Source organism: Tyto alba, unplaced genomic scaffold (genome assembly GCF_018691265.1).
Source record: "Tyto alba isolate M040663 unplaced genomic scaffold, T.alba_DEE_v4.0 Super-Scaffold_16, whole genome shotgun sequence".
NCBI lineage: Eukaryota > Metazoa > Chordata > Aves > Strigiformes > Tytonidae > Tyto > Tyto alba.
In genome coordinates this window covers 31,206,804-31,227,625 of record NW_024881278.1, presented here as the reverse complement: position 1 = coordinate 31,227,625, position 20,822 = coordinate 31,206,804, and the positions used below count along the sequence as shown (strand labels likewise).

The window sequence follows — 20,822 nt, the reverse complement described above, 5'->3', positions numbered from 1 at the left end:
CACTCAGATGTGAGGGGAGCCACGTGATTTTCAAAACAGAAAAGGCTGGCAGGGGAAGGAAAAACTGGAGAAGCCTGGCTGTCACTTGTGTTCAGCTCCCTTAGTACAGGTGCAAAGTGCTCAAGTAATTTGGCTCTGCAAACTTTATCAAGGACTACAGATAAGATATACCCACTGAGACTTAAATCTTGCAGGACTGTTAAGTACCTAGGAATCTGGACAAAGAGCAGAGCACTGAATCACCATATTCAGCCAGTGTGTCTGGCAGAATAGGAAGACTGCTAACACACAGCACCTTACAAGGGCCAAAAAGCTACACCTACAAAAATACCGATAGCAGGCAGTTCTCTTTATAAACTCAATTTCCAATGCATTCTTTAAAATTTATCTTAGAAGAGATAGGGGATTAGATTCTTTGCATCCTTTATTAATTTTCAAGCATGGAAACGGATCTGAAAGAAATATACATCACATAAATAAGGACAACTCGTTAAGACAGCATGCTTGATCGCTCACCTTGAGAAAGGCTGAAAATTTTCAAATTTTTTTCATGCAAGCTGAAATGATCTACAAGTACTGACAATCTCCTTCCCTACTTTCTTTTTAAAAGCAAAAAGTGCATACTTCGACATCTGAAATTCCCCATGGTACATGGTAAGTACTGCATAACAAACAGTTTCCCCTCTTCCCTCCGTCTCCATTGTGTTAGTCAGCTGGCACAATGGTAGGATAACAATTACCAGATTTCAAAACCCACTCGAAGGTTTGGGGTAGCTTTTAAAAATAAATAGAACTATTTAGTCAGACAAAGAGTAGGGGGTTTTGGTGGATAATTTATAACACAAATTCATAAATATGATCACATCCAATTTCCTAAAAATCTATACAAATACAAGTAACGCCACTTCTCTTGTAATGTGTGGATTTCAAATAATTACACAAAGCTCTATTAGACAGTATTTCACATACAAATTACACAAAATTACAGACATATATGCAGTAACACATTGGGGATAATGTAATGCTTCTGACTGCTTAATGGTCCAAAAATAATAAAAGTAATTCAAAAAAAGCTAGTTTTCAGTTTAATTGTTGGGGTGGAATGTACTGTGGGTGGTGGTTGCCTAGCAGCTGCTTTTGCTTTGCTGGCCTGACTTGCTCGGACTGCAGTTTCTAGACGTGTTTTTAATTCAGGAGCAGCTCCCATTACTGTCTTGAAAGCATGTGGATAAAGTGGACCAATGTGCATTAGATTCTGAAGTGCAAATTCATGAAGATCCTTAGATGCTGTAGGTGCAGAAGCAAAGGCATTTTCATTCAGTAAATAGGAGATGAGAGTGGGAACGAGAAGGGCAAGCAACTGGACTCCTAAAAGTGAAAGAAAACAAAAAAAATGTAATAGTCGTATCAGAGAAAAAAACAAAATTCAATTTATCAGCTACCAGACTGATACGTGTAATTTTGTCTTCAGAATTGACAGTAAACACTGTAATTAACAAATGATCAAATAAGCAACTGAAATGTAGATGGTTTCCTGTCCTTTGATCACTCAGATCTTTCTTACCAGGATTGTGTTTCGGAGTTCTATTCACCACAGTTATTTTGTTCCTGACACTTCTTTAAAGATGCCTTTGTACCATCTGACTGAAGATCATCAATAAGAGATTGTACGATGTAGAGTGCCTATCATATTAAAGGATTTCAAAGCACTTTGCAGGCAGACAGAAACTTTATTCAAATGAGTCTGAGTATCAGCTTCCATAGTGAGCAAAATGGAACCACTATTATTATACAAGTGTTCAAGAAAAAGTTAGGGGCAATTATCTGCTGTATTACTCCATTCTGGAAGGTTCCAATCCAAAAACGAGCACCCCAGCTATACTTGGGCTAGCACAACCTAATGAGGCCACAGCCCAAAATGGCACAGGGATTTTCCCCTAAAGGTTTTGACTAAATCCATACTCATGGGGTGATGGTCTCCAGCCAGCATTACCAAAAATCAGATGTTTTGTTTCCTCATTCACTTCAGTTACTCTCTCATTTTGCACGTCTTTCAAATAACTGTGCCAGAAGCAGAATGGGTCTCAAGAAAACACACATTTAATGTTTTATCATCAATAAAGAGAAATACCAATTTTTTTGGTTTGTTTGGGAGAGGGGCAGGATGGGACACAACCCAAACGCAGGCAGAAACAACAGTAATATTTTTCCAGGGAATGTTATCAGCGTTTAAAGCCAAATGTCTGCAGAGTAAGTCTTTAGAAAACACACTGTCTCAGTTAGAGAATAACTGAACAAACTATAAACACTGTATGCTATCTACTGAAGCAAACAGGAGGCTCCATCTACAATCAAGATATTCTGATCAGTACAATTAAATTTCTTGGGCTTTTTAGATAAACTTTGTTGAGCTGGTAGAAGCAACCTGATAAAAGTGATGAGAATAAATAAAAGTTAACAATGGGAAAAAGTAAATTTTTAACTGTGTGAAGTACTCATTTCCAAACAGAAGAAAATCTCACTACTGCAGTTCATGTTTAGAATTTCTTTTCCTTCAATCACCAGAAATTCAAAGGCTGCAGCATATCATACTGTATGTGCTATGTAAGTTCATGTAATAATGTTTTAGTACTGGAATTACAGAAGCATGTTGCACAGACATGGTCTATTTGCGACTATGCCATCAAGTTCCTAACTGCAAGATTTCTAATGTTCAATATTCTATTTTAAAATTACACACTTCTCTAGAAAAACTAAGCACTTACTGTTCTGCTCCTCACCAAGGGCAACCAACGTTTCAAGAACTTTAATTCCTTCCTGCACTGCTAACAGCTCCAGGTTGTTGTTCGGGCGGCTCCTTTCCACAGCTTTCAACTTCTCAACCATGATAGGGGCCAACGAATGAATATATGGAGTTGACAGGGCACGATTGGTGTGTTGGAACACAGAAAGCAGAAGCTGGTAACACTTGGCTTGAACCTAATCAAATCAAGATAAATACATTGTCCTATAAGTTATTTGTTAACTTGGGGAATTCTAATACTGTGTTATCTATGTCTGAGATACACGATACCAAAAAAAAAAGATGACTAAAGGGAAAGGAAGCATACTGAATAAGAGGAAAGCAGCAGCAACACAGCCCATCTGCTAAAATATTATTAGGCCAGTTTTCAGTAAAAGGAAGGCCAGCTAGAAAGAACATGCAGGTACTAAATAGCAGTAACAATATGAACTCAGAAAAAATAAAGGAATAGTTAATGTCATACAAGTCAGTCACACAGGTCCACAGAGAACTACATCTTCAAGTCTCAGAAATACCAGCACCAACAGTAGATATATCTGCAAAATCATGAAATGCTATTCCAATCTCAGAAGGGTAAAACAGCCCTTAAAAATTACTCAGACTAAAGTGATCTTATTGCTCTAACATGAGTCAAGGCTGTAGCCAAAAGTGACGGGCCTGTCCATCCTTCCTTCTCATTCTCCATCTTGTGCTGGTAGCAGCACAGGAGTATACGTGTAGCCATACAGTGACCTGGATCACAGAACCCTCTCCTTGTCTTAGCTGCATTTTCCTTTTCCCTCCTCCCCCTCTTCTCTGGAAAGCAGGGATTATTAAAGTCAACATTTGGGAAAATGACTCATTGATGATCTTGTTTAGATGAACTTATGAATGCATTTTATTTGGGTGTACAAAGATCCTCCTCCAAAATCCCACACAAATAACCCCGAACTTTTGAAAAGGTAAAGCCTCACAACAAGTATGAGGATAAAACATTACACATGCTTTCAAACTGCACTCAAGTCCGAACAGGATGAGTTATTGAGCACATGCTGAACAGAAACATTCTAGAGGAAGTATTATTGAACACAATGATCTGTGAGGAGATCCGGGAATGACTGGAAACTTAGATGTATAAGTGAAATTATTGAATAAAAATGATAGATCATAAAAACTAATAGTGAGAAAATACAAGTTACACAGCTAGGTCACTGTTAATTCACTAGTACATGGCTGCAAGTTTTCTAAACATTTCAATTTTTAAGGCCTGAATTAACAACTCTTCTAATACCATTTGTATTCTTTCTAACAGAGCTTCATGAAGGAACATTTTCTCCTAATGCCTTACTCAGCATCATCTTTGACCTGTTTCAACATATTGTTCCTCTACTTCTCCATACCACTGCAAATAACTCCCCTTTCTGTCTACATTCTTTAAACTTTACTCCTTATTAGCTGTTAAGATTATTAGCCTTCAAAATACGGAATAAGTCTCTTTTCTTACATGCATGCATAACTCAAATAAGAGTTTTATGACTGCATCTGATAGCAGAATTTCACCCAAGCTTCTCTTATTCCATCTATAAAATATAAAACTTTTGACTATTCTGCACTCACAGAAGTCTGCAAAAACTCAGGTGAGGTAAAATCAGGGCTTCTTCAAAGCATGTAGGGCACACTCTCATGTAAAATTTACCCATTAACATTGAGAGACAAGGGTTTCTCAACTGAGTTTGCTTGTTGGGGCAAAATGAAATTGAGCTCACCAGCCTTATGGTTGTTACTCTTCATGATATCTAACCTGTCAGACTTTGGCAGGTGGTAATAGTTTCAATAGTCCTGTTTTTCTCATGAGGCAGTGGTATTTCTTTAGGAAAGTTTTTTCCATAACTGGTTCAATGCTTTCAGCACAATCAGTATAATACTTTTCTTACAAACAGGTGTCTAGTTACTGGCACCAACAATGAGTGTTTTGTATTTAAAAAACTAGAATGAACACATAGGAATTATTACAGAATATATGTTCTGCATATCAGCGAGGAGAGTGGACGCAATCTGGCTGCTGTCAAAGCTTTCTCTGTTAATTACAAAAATAGTGGTAAGTTCCAGCTCATGGACAGCTTTCCAGCAGGGTGGTGAGGAAAGATGTATGTCTCCCACTGTTCATGTGTTTATAGAGAGCTGAGAGAGTATGACATAAAAGTTTCTGCTTAATATAACTGCCATTTCCATTCACACATTAAAATTTTAAGTGGCCTTTCAACCGGAGTCAGGCTTCAGAACCAACTGAATTTTATGTCTGTGCAGGAAAACATCAGTCCTGATGCAGAGAAGAATTATCAATCTCGACAGGATTTTAAATGCCTCAATGTGACCCTAAACACATCAGCATTTTTTGCATGTTTTTCTTCTCAGGAATCTCTGCAGCACTTGCTTGTGGAAATGCTATAGATTTTTCTCTTTAGCTCCCACCTGCAGATTTGTATACCCGCTCAAACAAACTGATGCACATATGGCTGAAACAGTTAAGCTTAACTATACAGTGCATTAGCCTGCTTGAACAAAGTTAGTTAGAAAATAATTTAGAGGATAATTCATAAAGAAAAACCAAAGGGCAGAAGTGAAATCAGGAGACAGATAATTCACACTCTGTAGATGTTCTGATGGTGACCACAAGACTATATTGTTGCACTCAAGCTGGGTTTTGTATGAACATGTAAAATAAGCAGATGTTTTGAACAAACACATATAAAATTCATCAGAAGCGTAGGCTGTAATTTTATCTACAGAAAAAGTGGTTTAGTTTGTATTATAAAAGATCAGCAATAATGCAGAAATGTCACCACTCTGGTAACCAACCTTTTCATTTGCTAAAATTTCACATATCAAAGTTTTTTTTTTTTCCTTTTAAAAAGCTGCAAGTCAAGAACCTGGCACAAAGCCATAAACACACATTATCTAGAAGCACTTAGTTTGGGTTGTTTTGCTCACTGAAGAGTTTCTATAATGCACTGTTGAAAATTCTAGTTATTTTGACAAGCAGTATCTGTCTCTGAAGTAAAGGCATCACAAAGCATTCAGGAAATACGGTAAATATATCACAGTTAGTTTCTCAGGTAAATGTTATTCACATTCCTATAACATGATCTTACCCAAGGATCACAGGAGTTTAATGCACTTTTAAATCTGTTCATACATCCATTTTGTAAAGACTGCACTCCAATTATTTCAGTGCTTGCTGACCAAAGAAAGAGAGCAATAGCTGTAAGTATGCTTACTTCATCAAGAACAGGCTTAGAGGCTTCTGAAAAACAAAACCAAAAAAGCTGTTAGCTTACTCCAAAAAGGGGTTAGAATTTATTTTGTAGAAGTCAGTGAACACAGATAAACTCACAAAGAGGAGATCAATGTACTTAAAATTATTTGCAACTGCATACAAATATGCATCTACTTATTACAGATTCACTTTACCTTTATTGACTGTGATTGACAAAAAAATTGAACGATTCTATTCTAATAGTTGTTTTCATAAAGTCAGTCAAATTTTCTGAAACTTAAATATCAAAGGAAAAACATCAACCATACTTTCTCAAGCTAAGCCATATTTTTTATTTTCCACATGTAAACGAGAGGAAAAATGTATTTTTTAGAACCTTTCCCCATTAAAAATATACTTTGAATTTTTTTGTTTTTAATTCTCTTCAGCTGATACAGCAGAGTAAAAACTGATATCTAGCATGGAAACGACTTTCACTGAACATGAGGTTTCACATAACAGACTACCTGATCTGACAGCTACTTGTCACCAATAAGAACAGTCCTACTTTAAACTTCCCTGCTTTTCAATAGTCTTTATTTGCCATTCTCATCCTTTTTTTCCTTGTACAAGCTCTGTCTTCACAGATGTCATCTGTAAATTTACATCAACAGGAAAAAAACCTGTATTTATATATAATTATTATAATATATATCTAAAAAGTACTGTTCTGCTGGTTTTGTTGGCCAGATTGGTTCTGCTCTCCCTTGAGAGGCACAAAGAAAAAGCAGATACATAGTCAGCAAGAAGGAAAACAGTATGACTGCCCTGTACAGATGTCAGCTAGTCACTCGACTGGCTTAGCCATGACGTGAAACCTCACTCTAAAAAACTACTCCAAGTGTTTTAAGTGACTTTTTTTTTTTAATTATTTAAATTTTAAATGTGTTTTCATTTTATTGAATTATGAGACCTGAAATTATTTGCAGCAGTCCTTCTTAGATTTGTGTGTGTGTATGTGATGTGTCCCACAGAAGACTGGAAATGAAAACATACACTCTTACAAGGAACCGAGAAAGATTTCTGAAGGCTGCATAAAAGCCTAAAGTCAGTAATGTTTCTGGAAAGAGGGACTGAAAAAATCTTTACAGTAACAAAAGGCTGGAAGACAAGAGCTGATGTGACAAATCAAATCAGAAGTTTGACTTGGTTAACACAAATCTACTGATCCTTCCCCTTCAGGCATTTTCAGGATCATTTGCAATTACCAACTTGCTCCCTATCTCACATAAGTAACCCTATTCAAGGCTCTCTTGAGTCTCTATAAATGGCTCCTTGGGGATGTAATGGGATGTTTTTTGGCTGAACTACCATTATGCAAATGACAAATCTTTGTGTCTCTCTTGCTAACTACACAGCTGAGACTACATCTTTTTTTGCTTTTCGCAAGGCAAGGCAAAGTACGAATGTGAACCAAGAGAAGTAGTCTGCCGTTCTCTAGAGACACAGTAGACATCCTGCTGGTGGGTAACAGACATTTTTGGCAGGGACACGATTTTTTCTCACCACTGAAAGCTTGTAACAGTACTGTGAATATCCTACTCCAGTATGAACCTTGCCACAATTATCCCTTGCCATCTTCACACTCACTCTCTTAAACACTCACTAAGACTCTAGTTTAATTCAAGGTGTTGAGTCCATGTGCAGTACTGAATAATTACAGTTTACCTAAAGAGATCAGTTCCCCTACAAACACTGTTTTGGCAATTAAAATCTCATTTCCGTTAAGCTAGCAGGTATTCTGTGAAAGAGGAAAGGAGGAGTGGAAATGGTAAGTATGCTTAGGCCTTGCCAACTTGTCTGGAGTTGCCAGTAGTCACAGAAATTGAGGCATAGTCCAGTAAGTGAAGTGAATTCAGCTTAGAACTCCTTTAGATTTCACTTGCAAGACATTCAGCAGACATCAGGAAGACCGATCGATAACCGAAGGTAGATTTCCAAGTTCTAGAAACAAGTTGCTAGATAAAACTATGAAGACTGGTAAGGTCAGCCTGAGGCAAATCTAAAGCATGAAACAATCACATCATAATGGGATTCAAAATGGAAAAGTAAAGTCTGAACTAGTACAGAAAAATACCCTACAGAAAGGACCTGAGGTGGAGGGGCTGCAAGGTGAGTTGCAAAAGGCAAAATTTCTAACAAGAGGTTATATGTTAAGGGAAACAGAACAAGGACAAATCTGGGATGGGGATTCCTAAGATGTAACTGTGTTTTCTTAAAGCCAGTGTGGTGATTGTCTTCAACATAACCTATTAAGTAACACTGATTAGTTACTGTCTGTGCACTCAGGTCTTTCTCCCATTTCCATTTTACAAGCAATTCATCACCACTTTTAACCTCCAACCCTCAGACATGAAGCTTATTAAATTGTAGGGGAATACTTGCTTTTTCATTATAGCAAAACCCAGTTCTCTAGTTTTAACTCTCCTGCACTGGAAAACTACTTACCAGGTTGAGAGTATTCCAAGATAGATGCCAGAGTGCTGCGGATGAGACCTGTCCATTGTTTCTGAGTTTCATCAGTCTTGACTGTTGGAAGAGTAACAATAGTTTTTATCCCTTGAAGGGCTGCACTGACTGGAGGTGGGACTTGATTATCTGCTGATTTTACTGCTGTTTCTTTCAATACTCTTGTAATCAGAAACAGAATAGTGGGTAAGATCGTCATACATCCTAAAAAAAAAAAGACAAAATAGATTTTCTTAAGTTCATTCTAATAAGCATAGTAGATAACCTCTTTAGCATTCCCAGTATGGATATATATGGCTAAGAGACAAAGAAGTCACCAAGATAAACTGCAATTCAGGTAACAAGTAATGTGTGCCGGTCAGTATTTTTATCCCCAAATTCATTCATCAGTACTACTAAAGTGTGTCATAATACAAGTCACACAAGCCAACACTTAAAATGTTGCTGTCAATTCAGGAATGATGATTCAGCTATTAAAGTTTTGCCCTACGTGGTATGTAGCATATTGACCACATCCAGATTGTTAAGTATCTTAAAACAGGATCTGCATACCGCTAGGGTCCTATAGAATAAACAACAGTAAGAGGTCTGGAAACAGGTATCCAAACCAAGTTATGACACTTCCCACAGAAGCTGGTGTGTGGTACAAGCCCCAGAAGCAAAGTAAGGATGTTTTGTGGGTGTGTCACATCCTGGGCAAAAGCTGTAGCCTCTGGCTACTCCATAAAGGAGACAAAAAGATCCTCCTCCTACTGCTTTTCTGAAGAAATCAATGCCTATCTATATGTTTTGTGCAGCCAGTCCTGCAAATGCAAGTTAGGCATACCCAAGAAATATCGGTCAGGTAACACATAGCCTGGCTTTAGACACATGGGAACTTTATTAGAAGGAGTTTCAATAACACATGTAGACTTTAAGCCCCCGTAGGACTGAAAGAAGGGTGCTACTTGGTTTAGGCGTGTAATACCAATCTGCAGCTCACTTCAGACCGTCAAGTCTCTTTCTGCATCTTTTCTACGCCTCATGTTCCCACATCTGTGGAAACACAAATCCCACCATTTTCCTACTTCTGGGAATGCTGTGAGGATAAATACACTCAGTAGAATAATTATGACTGGAAGAAACTGTTGGACGTCATCAAGTCCAACCTGCTTTTTCAAAGCAGCAGATCCTCTACACCAGATTGGAAACTGCAAGATGCTCATGTTTTAAAGAAAGAGGAAGAAATATAAAAAAACCACTCAATCACAGAAAGTGATTCTCTTTCTTTGAGTTTCCCTTATATCCAAAGGCTCTAACTGACACAAATGTTTGTGCATGTACTACCCCCTCCTCCCTACAGTTATCAGCTGGCTACATCTTCTGGATGAGCAAAAAACCCAACTCTGACAGTCTCTGTAGACTAACAATAGTTCTGAGCTACTTTTGTTGGCCACTTGCCAAATGCTGGGAGTCATGCCTTCACTCCAGTCAACATGGAAATAGTACGTTACTCTTTTTGCCCATCCTTCCCCATCCCATCATCACCCCAACCCCTCCCCATCCCCCCATAGCCTCCCCCTCCACCCCCCAAAAAAAAGAGACAGGAAAAAGAACCAGGAATCAAATATAAACAGTGCAAGCTCAAAACCTACTATTTTTAAAGAACTGTAAGATCCAAATTGTCTGTTTGAAAACAGCCCACGTTGTGTTTTGAGCATAACTTTGTCCAAATACGTTATTTACCATGCATCTCATTAAGGGACCAAACTGCATCTCATTAAAGGACTAACCTCTAAAATGTCTTATCTATATCACTGTATGAAACTTCCCAGAGACTGATGAGACAACTCTTAAGCAATTTGCTCTCTGAAAAGCAACACTCAAAGAGCACAGCTTCTCATGCAATTGTGTCCTTTACCCCTGAACTCCACTCAGTGCAATTATCCTTGTTTACAGATATCCTTTGTGACAGTCTCCCTGGGCAGAAGAAAGCTCCATTTAGTTTAGAGTCGCATTTGGGATGACTGACAGCCAACGGCTACAAAACCAAGTGTTCCACAGCTGAATTGTGCTAGTTTTTCCTCAGTAGGATTCTCTTTTCATCCAGCTGCTGATTTTCATGAACTTCTCAGGAATTTAATTCTTTCCAAGATGCCTATGTTCTCTTACAACATGATTAAAAATGGCCCAAAGGTTTCAAAATCATGAAAAAGAGAAAGGAAAAAAACAATTAAATCATAGTGATATAGAGCTCACTTCCTCAGCAAACTTGCAGCACACATGCAAATTTAAAATCAAATCATTTCCTTTACGTTGCTCACTGGGAAGGCCTGAACTCTAATTTTAGAACCTAAACATAATTTTCAATAGATGACCCTTAAAGTATCCTGTGAAAATATATTTATGTTTGCTTTTAGCATCATATGCTCACTGTGCTTCCCCTACAGTAATCACTCATACATCTTTTGTTGCAATACCTTACCTGCTGGAGAACACAGAGAAGGCAGATCAGACAGTATAGTAACAGTGGCAGCCACAAGACGAGCGCTTTCCTCAGAGAGGTGGGATTTGGCAGCAACGTGACTTGGAGAATCTGACACTTTTGAACTCAGATGGGGCATGTGCCGTACTAAGATAAACATGAGCAATTCCATTGCTGCAAAGACTAGAGATTTTCCAGGCACAAGACCGCCACTCTCACCTCCCTCTCCTAAAGTGAGAGTATTTTCTTTTTCCTCAATATCATCTTCATCTGAAAAAAGGAAAAAAATCCCATACCAAAGATTACATGAAACACTTTTTTAAAAAAAAAGTTAAAAATCAATAAATTGTTTCACAGTAAGATATGACAAACGTGGCTCATGTCAAACTAAATGTTTTAGTTAGAATGACTTAAAGGGGTTTAGAATCCTTTAGAAGTATTGTGATTGCAAAAATACTTATTAAAAATCCATCCAGAACTAGAAAAAAAAGCAGTAATACTTACACAAAATAGAAATGCAGTAATTATTTTGCTTCCTTTATAACTGATTGCAAAACTAACAGCAATGACTGCCAAAAAATAGGCATGGCAGTATTTTTTTTATTTAATGGCTATTAATTAAATGTTTCACCCTGACAAAATTTTATTTCGGCCTAAATTCATTATGAAATAAGAGAACAGAAAAGCATTGTAGGATTCGATGTCCGAGTTCATAATTTCAGTGCATTCAGTCCAAAAAGTCTCTCTTTTGAATGGCAGCTTGGCCAGCTGCAGTCCTTCCCTCTCCCATTAAACAGCGACAGAGATTCAGTAAGTCAAAGCTGGCCTGAACTACCCTTATGGAGCTCCTATGAATTTAAATGATTGCTAGTGTTATCACATTCACCGATTTGAAAAATGCAACTTACTGGGCCTACAGTAAACAACTCCATTAATTCATATGAAGGAACAGAGCTTGCATTTTTAGCTGTGCTGGTTCCTCAAGTTCCAGCAAAATCCTCTCTCTATTTTTATGTGGGAAATGGGCAAAAGCTAACAGTTGTTTTTTTCTCAACAGTATATTGTGCCAGACTAAGATGGTAGTTTTTCTGAGTAAGAGGATATTCGTTGGGTTTTACTTTACTACTTTCAGGTAAAAGAAAACATGGCAGACCTAACCTAACCAGGTATCAATAACTATTTGCCTGTTTGCCACTTGGAAATTAATTTACCTGGCAAAGATGGAAATAATACTTCCAGTGCAAGGTTTCTTTAAAGAAATAGTGGAGGAATGATTGAACAGGGCGATGCTCTGTTAAAAGGAAGGTTACTAAAAGTACCTCATAAAGCAGCTTTCAGACTGATGTCAATACCCTTAAACAAGGATATTGTTACATAAAGTAAAAATAAACCAATGATACGCTGATGGAAAGCCTAAGCAAAACATTAGAAACTAAAATATCATACCAGAAGAAGCAAAGATAAAAGAAAAAAAGAATTAATTTTACTAAAGCTCAATAAAGGCCAAGTAGAGGAACGGGATTTAGGTAGATCAAGTCATCAGAGAACCTCAAAAAAATTTAAGTTGGAAGGGACCTCTGTAAGTCATCCAAGTCCAATCTTCTGTTCAAAACATGGCCAACTTGAAACCTAGAGCAGGTTGCTCAGGGCTGGTCCAGTTTTGAATATCTCCAACCATGGAGATACCATAACATCCCTGGGCACCTGTTCTACTACTTCACCACTCCCATGGTGACAAATATTTTCCTTGTATCCCATGTGGATTTCCACTGCAGCAACTTGTGTCCATTGCTTGTTGTCCTTCCACCATATGCCTTTCAGAAGAGTCAGGACTAGTCTCCAAAGAGTCTGGATTGGTCTTCTCTTTAAATCCTCTTCAAGAAGGATTGCTATTCTATCCCATATTAACCCTTTCTTCTGCAGACTAAAGTTCAGCACTCCCAGCCTCTCTTCGTGTTATCACATACTTCACCTCCCTGAGCAGCTTCATGGACCTCCACTGGACTTCAGTTTGTCAACACCTCTCTTATTCAGGATGAAGGGGAAAGGTCAAGAAAACTAGACACTGCTTCAGATGCATCTTCACAAGTTCAAGCTGAAAGGACAAACATATCCCTTACCTATTGGTCATGTTTTTCTAATGCAGCCCAGTAACAGACTTCAGCACAGCACAGGCACATCACAGATTCACATTCAACTCATTATCTGGCAAATCTGCTATGCAGTCTGTCAGCCCCCAGTCTATAACAATGCACGGGGCTATTCCATCCTAAATGCAGGATTTTGCATTTGTCTTTGCTGAACCTCAGAAGGTTCTCTGTCCTGCAGCTCGAGAGTCCCCTGAAAGGCAGCACCGCACTCCAGTGTATCCACCACTTGCACAATCTGCTGAGAGTGCATTCTATCCTACCATCCAGGTTTTTAATGACAGTGTTTTTGCAGTAGCAGACCCAATACTGAAATCTAAGGAACAGCAGTTGCAACCAGCTGTCAGTTAGACTTGAATCACTGAACTCCATTCAAGCACAGCAGTACAGCCAGTTACTCTCCTACTTTTCAGCCCACATCTCTCCAGTTCAACAATGATACTAAGGGGTGCTGGGTCAAAAGCCTTGCAAAAGTCAAGGTAAACAATATCCACCACTCCCTCTTCTTCTAAAGCCAGTTATTTCATCACAGAGGGTGATTAGGCATTATTTGTCCTTGGTCAGTCTGTGCTCACTATTTCAAATCATATTCTTCTACTTCCTGTACTCAGAAGTGGTTTCCAAGAGAATTTACTCCAAAATCTTTCAACACACAGAGTAGGCTTCCTGGCACACTGTACCCCAAAACCCACCTCACATCTTTACTTATTGAAAGTTAGACCTAGCATCTACTTTTTGCCATTCATCGGAAAGCTTCCTTGAGCACCACAGCTTTTCAAAAATGCCTGCAGCAGCCTTAGCGTGTCATGACCCAGCTTCCTCAGATGCATCCTATTTGGTCCCAACTTATGTCCAGCTTTTACTTAAACAGTCCCTAACGGGATCCTCATCTACTGTAGCCAGCAATTCCCTCCCATAAACTTGCTCACTAGACACAGAGACACGGGAGGACTAAACAAAGATGATAACAGTACCTCCATTTTTCCTCCAATGTCTTTTATCATTAGAGCAGCCAATCCATTCAGCAGCAGGTCCAGATTTCCTTGGTCTTACTGCTGCCAACTATCCATAAAAGCCCTTCTTGTCACATTTGACATTCACCACCAGCCTCAGCTCCAGTCGAATCGTGACTTTACTAATTTCACTACTCTGTACCTGAGCAGAGGTTTTCAACAGTCTTCCTGGCCAGCTTGCGCCCACATCCACCATCCATACACTTCCTTGTCATATTTGAACTCAGTCAGAAGTTTCCATTCAGCCAAGTCAGCCTCCTGCCATGCCTGTCTGACATCCTGCACTTTTAGATGAGCTATTTTTTGTCACCAAAGATGAACCATCTCTCTTTCTTTTGCCCTTCTGGGAACCTTACCACAAGATCTCGTCTGCAAGCTCCCTGCACACGCGCAAGTTTGCTAAGTCTGGCCAAACTTGGTTTATTATGGCTTCACCCATCTCCTCTTCTTGATTAGTCAGTCTGTGGCAAACAAGAGAGTTCCTGACTGGTATCACCCTTCACTTCCTCTTAGTGGTATTAGTTCTGACCTGTCCAAGAGGGACAACTTGTTCCTCTTCTTCTCTTGCCAGATCTCTATAGTGTTCTCCAACTGGATGTGTGGAGATAAAGCCTTTTGTTGCTGGAAGTGTGGAGATAAAGCCTTTTGTTGCTGGAAGCAACAACCTTGCAGCCTCCACCTTTGTGCAGGTCTCACAGCCTCCAGGGCCATATTCCAGCATAACCTATGGCTGTTCCTCCTTCTGTGAAAAACAGAGCTTGGGCTCCTGCACCTGCAGGATCTCTGGGAAGAGTGCATCATTCTTCCATTTGCCTTTCCTGACACTACACAGTCTGCTCACCTTCACATGCATTTCCTTCACATCTCACAAGTGAGACTAGTGTCACCTCCAGCCCTGGCTGCACAGACAAGCAAGCACCTGGAAAACAGTCACTTCAGGACTTTCGTCTGAATTTCAAGCTAGGTCATTAGACCTCTGATGTGCCAGAGGTGATTGTTCCTCAGTCAGCAGACTGTCTTGCCGTATGTCACTGCCATCATTATGCTGACTCTAGCAGTCTTGTACAGTCTTAAGCAGCACTTCTGGGCTGCATGAGCATGTCCTTCCACGCCAGCTGCCTCGCTCTGGTTTGCACACCCTGTTCCCAGAGCTCCTGGATGCTGACACGCCCTGAACGTCAGTGAAGTAAGAACCCAGATCCAAGTCTGCTCCACTTCCCAGCAAGATCTCCTGGGCAGGCAACTTTTCACACCTGTTCCAGTAGCAGTTCACTCACCTCAGGAGTGAGTTGTGCCAGGGACGCACCCCAAGACCCTACATTGGGGGCTGAACCATTAAACTTCAGAAAAAAGGGCTAAGGAGGCAGTCAACAGAGAAACATCAATGAAACTGAGCAAGGCATTGGTTAAGACCTTAAGTGGTGCGTTGGGTATAATTTTCATCACTCATATTCAAGAAAAACAAATGAAAACCATGACATGAAAACAATAACCACTAGAATAATCAGAGGAATAAAAATGATATCTTCCAGAAGTTAAGAAATCAGCAGGTAAGATCATGAATACATCAAAAGTATCGTGGAATATACAGCATTTTCCTTCTCAGTGTAACCATACTCTAATGTATTTGAGTTCCTTTCCCAATATGAAGACACGTTGCTTATTTACTCTGCAAAGCAAGCCATGTTTTAAAACTCTTACTTAGGGTGTTCCTTTTTTCCTGCAAATAATCTTGAGCTGCTCTTACAATCTGCTGGACAACTCCTGTAACCAGTAGCTGGACTGAAGGAGGATCCCAGGTCAGAAGGAGTCGGTGAAGCACACTCAAAAGTTCAACACCAAGGAGCTACAGTAAACAAAATACATACAAAAAAAATTAATTAGGACTTAACAACTCCTAATTGTTATGTCACTTGCTTATGATGAGCAAATAATTTTCTCACAAAAAATAATTACAGCTTTTGTAATCATCACAGATCAAAGACCAAGACCTTGAAGAAGCTGATCGTTACAACATGCTCATGCAGTACCTGATCCTCTGCAATATGGATCCTGGCACAAGGGGAATCCAATAAAGTATGAAGTGCTTGTAAACAAGATGTAACATGCTCAACAGGCTCTTCAGGTCGTGGGGAACACAGAAACTGTATACTAACACCTGAAAAGAGCAATAATTAAAAAGAATGCTCACATAATACTAAAATCAACTTTTCTTTTTTAAATTTATTTATAAGTATAGCAGGTTCTTAACAACTTTAGGAAGATACTTGTTTTTCTCAATTCTTATTCCTTTGAAAGAAAAGAGAGTTTAGGGATTAGAAACAGTAGAATTGTATTTGCCTTTTCTTCTGCATCATGTCTTCCTCAAGACTTGGCAGGAAAAATAATAAACAGTGACAGCAAGCAACTTTCCATTACTGAATGGAAATCCACACTTTGTTCTAAAGATCTGTAAGTCAGAGTGCCAAATGCTTTAATTGTAAACTGAGTTTTATTTTACTGAACTCTTTAAATGTAAAGGTAACTGAGATGAAGTTAAGTCTTAAAAATTATGGACCCAATTCAAGTTTTAAATATCTGTGTATCTCAGCAAACTGTTGGCATTCCTCTGAATAAGTGATCACATCCACCTTTTAAAGCTGTTAGATATCAACAAAGGGAAACAGTGAGTGCTACTCAGATGAAAATCTGATGCAAAAGTCTCTACTGAACTGTGTTCTTATGAGGGTGTGTATTTAAACTAACCTTACAGCTTTTGTGTCTTTGAAGCATAATGTTTTGTATCGTCTGAATCATATTATAACATAGAATAGTTCCTTCTCATTTTATTCAATTACATAAACTAGATATATAACTTGTCTATAAAAATCACAATAATCACACCAATAAATATTCTCTTGAAGCTATAAAGAACACAGGAGGCAGAGAGATACAGAGAGGAGACAAAATTATTTCAAAACATGTCCAGACATGTGATACATTTTAAACTTCCCAGATTTCAAGCAAAGTATCTTTTCTTATTCCCATACTATTTCGTATCATAACGTGCTGCTACTGTACTCCAGACTTGTAACTCTTACCCAAAATTAAGTGCATTCGATCTTTGTTTATCTCCAGTAAAGATTTAGTGGTAGGTGGAGTTCCAGGTGCCTGGTTTAACATAACAGATGTAGCACGTTTCTGTGAATTGGGAATTGCTGCAGCAGTCTCTTCTGTTGACTCTGAAGCATTAAATCCTGTACTGTTTAGCCAAAGCGCCACTGCATGCAGTATGGGAGCCCAGGAGTTTCGGTAATGCAGTCTAGCTGTATCGATTGTTTCTGGAGTGTAAAATGCTCCCCCTGTTAAAATAGCAAAGCAAAGGTAAATTCTGGAATTCTCTGCAAGTAACAGACAGGAAGTACGTACTCGAAATTTATTAGTTTATTGGCTCTGGGTATATTTGATCATGTACATATTCAGATGTAATCCTTGTTAGTGACAGCACATTCCAGCTCTCCTTGTGAAGGAAAAATATTAGTACTTGTCATAAGAACGTGCAATGGCCGTCCTGGAACAGTAAACACGTGAGCAGGTAAGGCAGGCAAAGTCACCAGGTCTTGCAGCATTTTTCATAAAGAACACTCATTCTTAACTCAGTAAAATATTTTAAGACAGTATCCGCTCTAATCTCAAGGGCTATGTTTTTCTTATAGTAAACATCTTTTTGCTTTTGATTGATATCAATATCAAAAGTATTAGAGGTGTAGAAGTATTCTTAACTCTACAAAGACACAGTTTTAATGATCTCTTCGATTCAGATAAAGAATATCTTCATTGCAGACTGAGTGTGCTTTTTTCACACACTCAAACTTCAAACATACATTCCTAATATATATATCAGCAGAAATTTATTACTTGCATAAAAGACTTGCCTGCTAAATGATTTATAGAATAATTTTGAAGTCTCAACTAAGGGTTTCTTCCTGTTTTTCACAACAACACAGAAAGAAATTCCAGTGCTTACCATCTGGTGGAAGCTGGGTAGCAAATTCAGCTGGTAAAGTTAAAAGAGCATAATCTTTCAGTGCAGCTAACCAGAGACGACTGAGTGCAGGCAACTCAGGTTGTACAAGTGTTATCAAACTGTCTGGTGGCAACTCATCTACAGTACCAAAATCATCCTCATCCTCCTCTGTGCTCTTTAAAACACGCTTTGGTTTGGTCTCTGCTTCCTTCTTAATTTTCATGGCAACAACATACACCTAGAAGAAAAAAACAGATATGGAAGTACATGCTGTGAGATCCTAGAAAGAAAAAAAGCAGAAGCCTTTCCCATGTGTAAGTAACAAATTCTGTACACAGATGACTCACCAGAAAATGACTGGGTAAAGGAGATTTTCAATACAATTACATTTTATTTAAATATTTTTTCTTCTATTTCTACCAGTATGTAACACTTAGGGGCATAAATGGCACTGTCCTAAAACAATCTGCCTACACACTTTCTTCCTAAAAAAGCGTCAACTACTGCTGCTCTACACAGACTTACCGATTTAAATAACTGATTTCATTAAATTAATGCATCCTGATCACAAAGATTTCTTTGACCTACATTAAAAGCTACTAGATAGAGCAATTGTCATTTTCTGTGAGCAAATTAGGTATCAAAGACATGAAAATGGCTTTAAATGTGTTACATGAATACAAGAACACTTATGTTTGTCTTTGGTAGATGCTATGAGAGAATAAAAGGATTTTCAAAAACTTAGAGGAATATGAGAATAAACAGAAACAGAAAAATACAGTGAAAATAATACTTTTTAGAAAAGAAATAGAATAGAAAAGAAATAGAAGTGTCTTCACTCAACAGATGCTCCATATTAAAGCTGAAAATTACAGTATGGGGTGATAAACATCACACAGCTGAAATGTTAATACTTTCCTTTGTAATTTCAAAAGTAACTTCCAAGAAAACTTAATGAGAAAAAAAAAAAAAAAAAAAACAAAACCACAACACACCTTTAAGTACAACACAAAGAGAAACCAAAATACCATTTGTGTTATAATAGGTAGAGCTCTATAGCATGCAAGTAGCATTTCAGGAAGGAAGGCAAAGTAAGTAGTGCTAACTCCGCCTTTTGTAAATAGTTGAAGATTTCTGGTATTCCAGCCATTCCCTAACAATATCTACATTAAGCCTGTAATTTATTATAAAGACTTTGACAAACTCCTGGTTAATTAACTGCAATATTTTCCCAAAAGTATTTTAAGGTTGTTTGGTTTTTGGTTTTTAAAGTTTGAAAGCAATAAGATGAGAGGAAAAATCAAAATTCGATAGAGTATATACTTTAATATGGAAAAGTGCAGTAAAACAAAGAACAGTGAAACTTCACTGTAAATATGGACCAACAGAATGGCGGAAAAAGGAACAGGGAAAGATACAGAGATGAAAACATCCCAGGAGTGGAATTGCAACAGGTAAGAGGAGGGCAGGCGCAAGGCTCACTGGCTGAATAGCCAGTGAGGTGTGAGGCTGCCATTAACACCGCAAAATCTTTTCAAACTTTTAAAGATTTAATGGTCAATGTTTACCTCAGCCCATGCTTTCAGAACTGCAAGTTTTTCCATAGTAGTGGCACTCTCTCGGTAAAGCTGGCTAGAAGATCCCTTTCCTGCTTGCACTTTATCCAGGGAAGAGACAAGAAGGTTGTGAACTCGGCGGAGATCATTCAGGTCACTTACAACCCCACTTCCTATCCAAGCGCTACATACCTAGACAACAAAGTTTAGAATTATTCTGAACTAGCAAAAAACCCAACAACCTTATAAATGAAGAAAAAAAAAAAACCAAACAAAAAAACAAAACAAACACCACAAACTTAGCAGCTCTCTTCTTGCTTAATATAAAAAAAATCCGTTTTCCTTTTTTTCTCCCCACCCATGATAACAGAATTGCTCAGATGAGTGGTTACAAAGGCTCTATTTGCAAAGCATATCACAACAAAACTTAGCAGATACACAGACAACATTTAAAATAATATTTTAATCCTCCATAAATAGTAATATTTTTTTTATTCTCTTCTCAAGTGTCTGGTCAAATCATTCATGTAATGGGTCACTGCATTCACTAAGAATATATTGGACAGCAATCAATAAAAGTACATCTTTAAAAACCCCCACCTTTCAAATTATGTATTAAGGCTCCATACTAATAAGAAGCTTTCAAGATCATTAATGTCAAGAAAACACTTAGAAATCAGTGAAATAAATGCTTTTTTCCATGCCATTTTTGTCCTATCTACTTATTTATTTAGCTTTTCAAGACCAAGCTCCATTAAAGCCTTTGGAGAAGGGCCTGTCATGATCTGGAATGCTGGTCATATTTAAAGTAAACACAAACCAAAAAAGTGTCCCAAAGGTGCACAGGACAAGGCTGCTGAAAGTCTGTCATAAATCTGTAATTCATTCACAGCAGGACTAAGACTAGCTTCACTCCTGCTGCTGGGCAAGTCAACAGCTGTTTCAGTAATGACAAAACATCATCAAACTCATTCAGTGCAGCTCATCTCTGTCTATGTAACTTCTGTAGAGAGTTCAATATCCAAACTTATCTCTTAAATACTTAAATTCAAACTTAAATCCAACCATT

The 20,822-nt window shown here is 38.2% G+C and overlaps 1 protein-coding gene across 3 annotated transcripts in view; it reads right to left on the bottom strand.

Moving 5' to 3' along the window:
* Positions 1 to 406: 406 nt before the first annotated feature.
* HEATR5B (HEAT repeat containing 5B) overlaps positions 407 to 20,822 on the bottom strand; it is a 57,228-nt gene continuing 36,812 nt past the window's right edge. For all 3 annotated transcript variants that reach the window (XM_042789409.1, XM_042789408.1, XM_042789410.1), the window contains exons 27-36: positions 19,766 to 19,945; positions 18,198 to 18,435; positions 17,272 to 17,532; positions 16,222 to 16,349; positions 15,893 to 16,037; positions 11,032 to 11,301; positions 8,547 to 8,771; positions 5,935 to 6,086; positions 2,766 to 2,979; positions 407 to 1,368 (exon numbers count right to left, since the gene is read on the bottom strand). In XM_042789409.1, the coding sequence (XP_042645343.1) occupies positions 1,064 to 1,368; positions 2,766 to 2,979; positions 5,935 to 6,086; positions 8,547 to 8,771; positions 11,032 to 11,301; positions 15,893 to 16,037; positions 16,222 to 16,349; positions 17,272 to 17,532; positions 18,198 to 18,435; positions 19,766 to 19,945 (2,118 nt within the window). In that variant the 3' untranslated portion in view covers positions 407 to 1,063. The remainder of the gene's footprint in view (positions 1,369 to 2,765; positions 2,980 to 5,934; positions 6,087 to 8,546; positions 8,772 to 11,031; positions 11,302 to 15,892; positions 16,038 to 16,221; positions 16,350 to 17,271; positions 17,533 to 18,197; positions 18,436 to 19,765; positions 19,946 to 20,822) is intronic.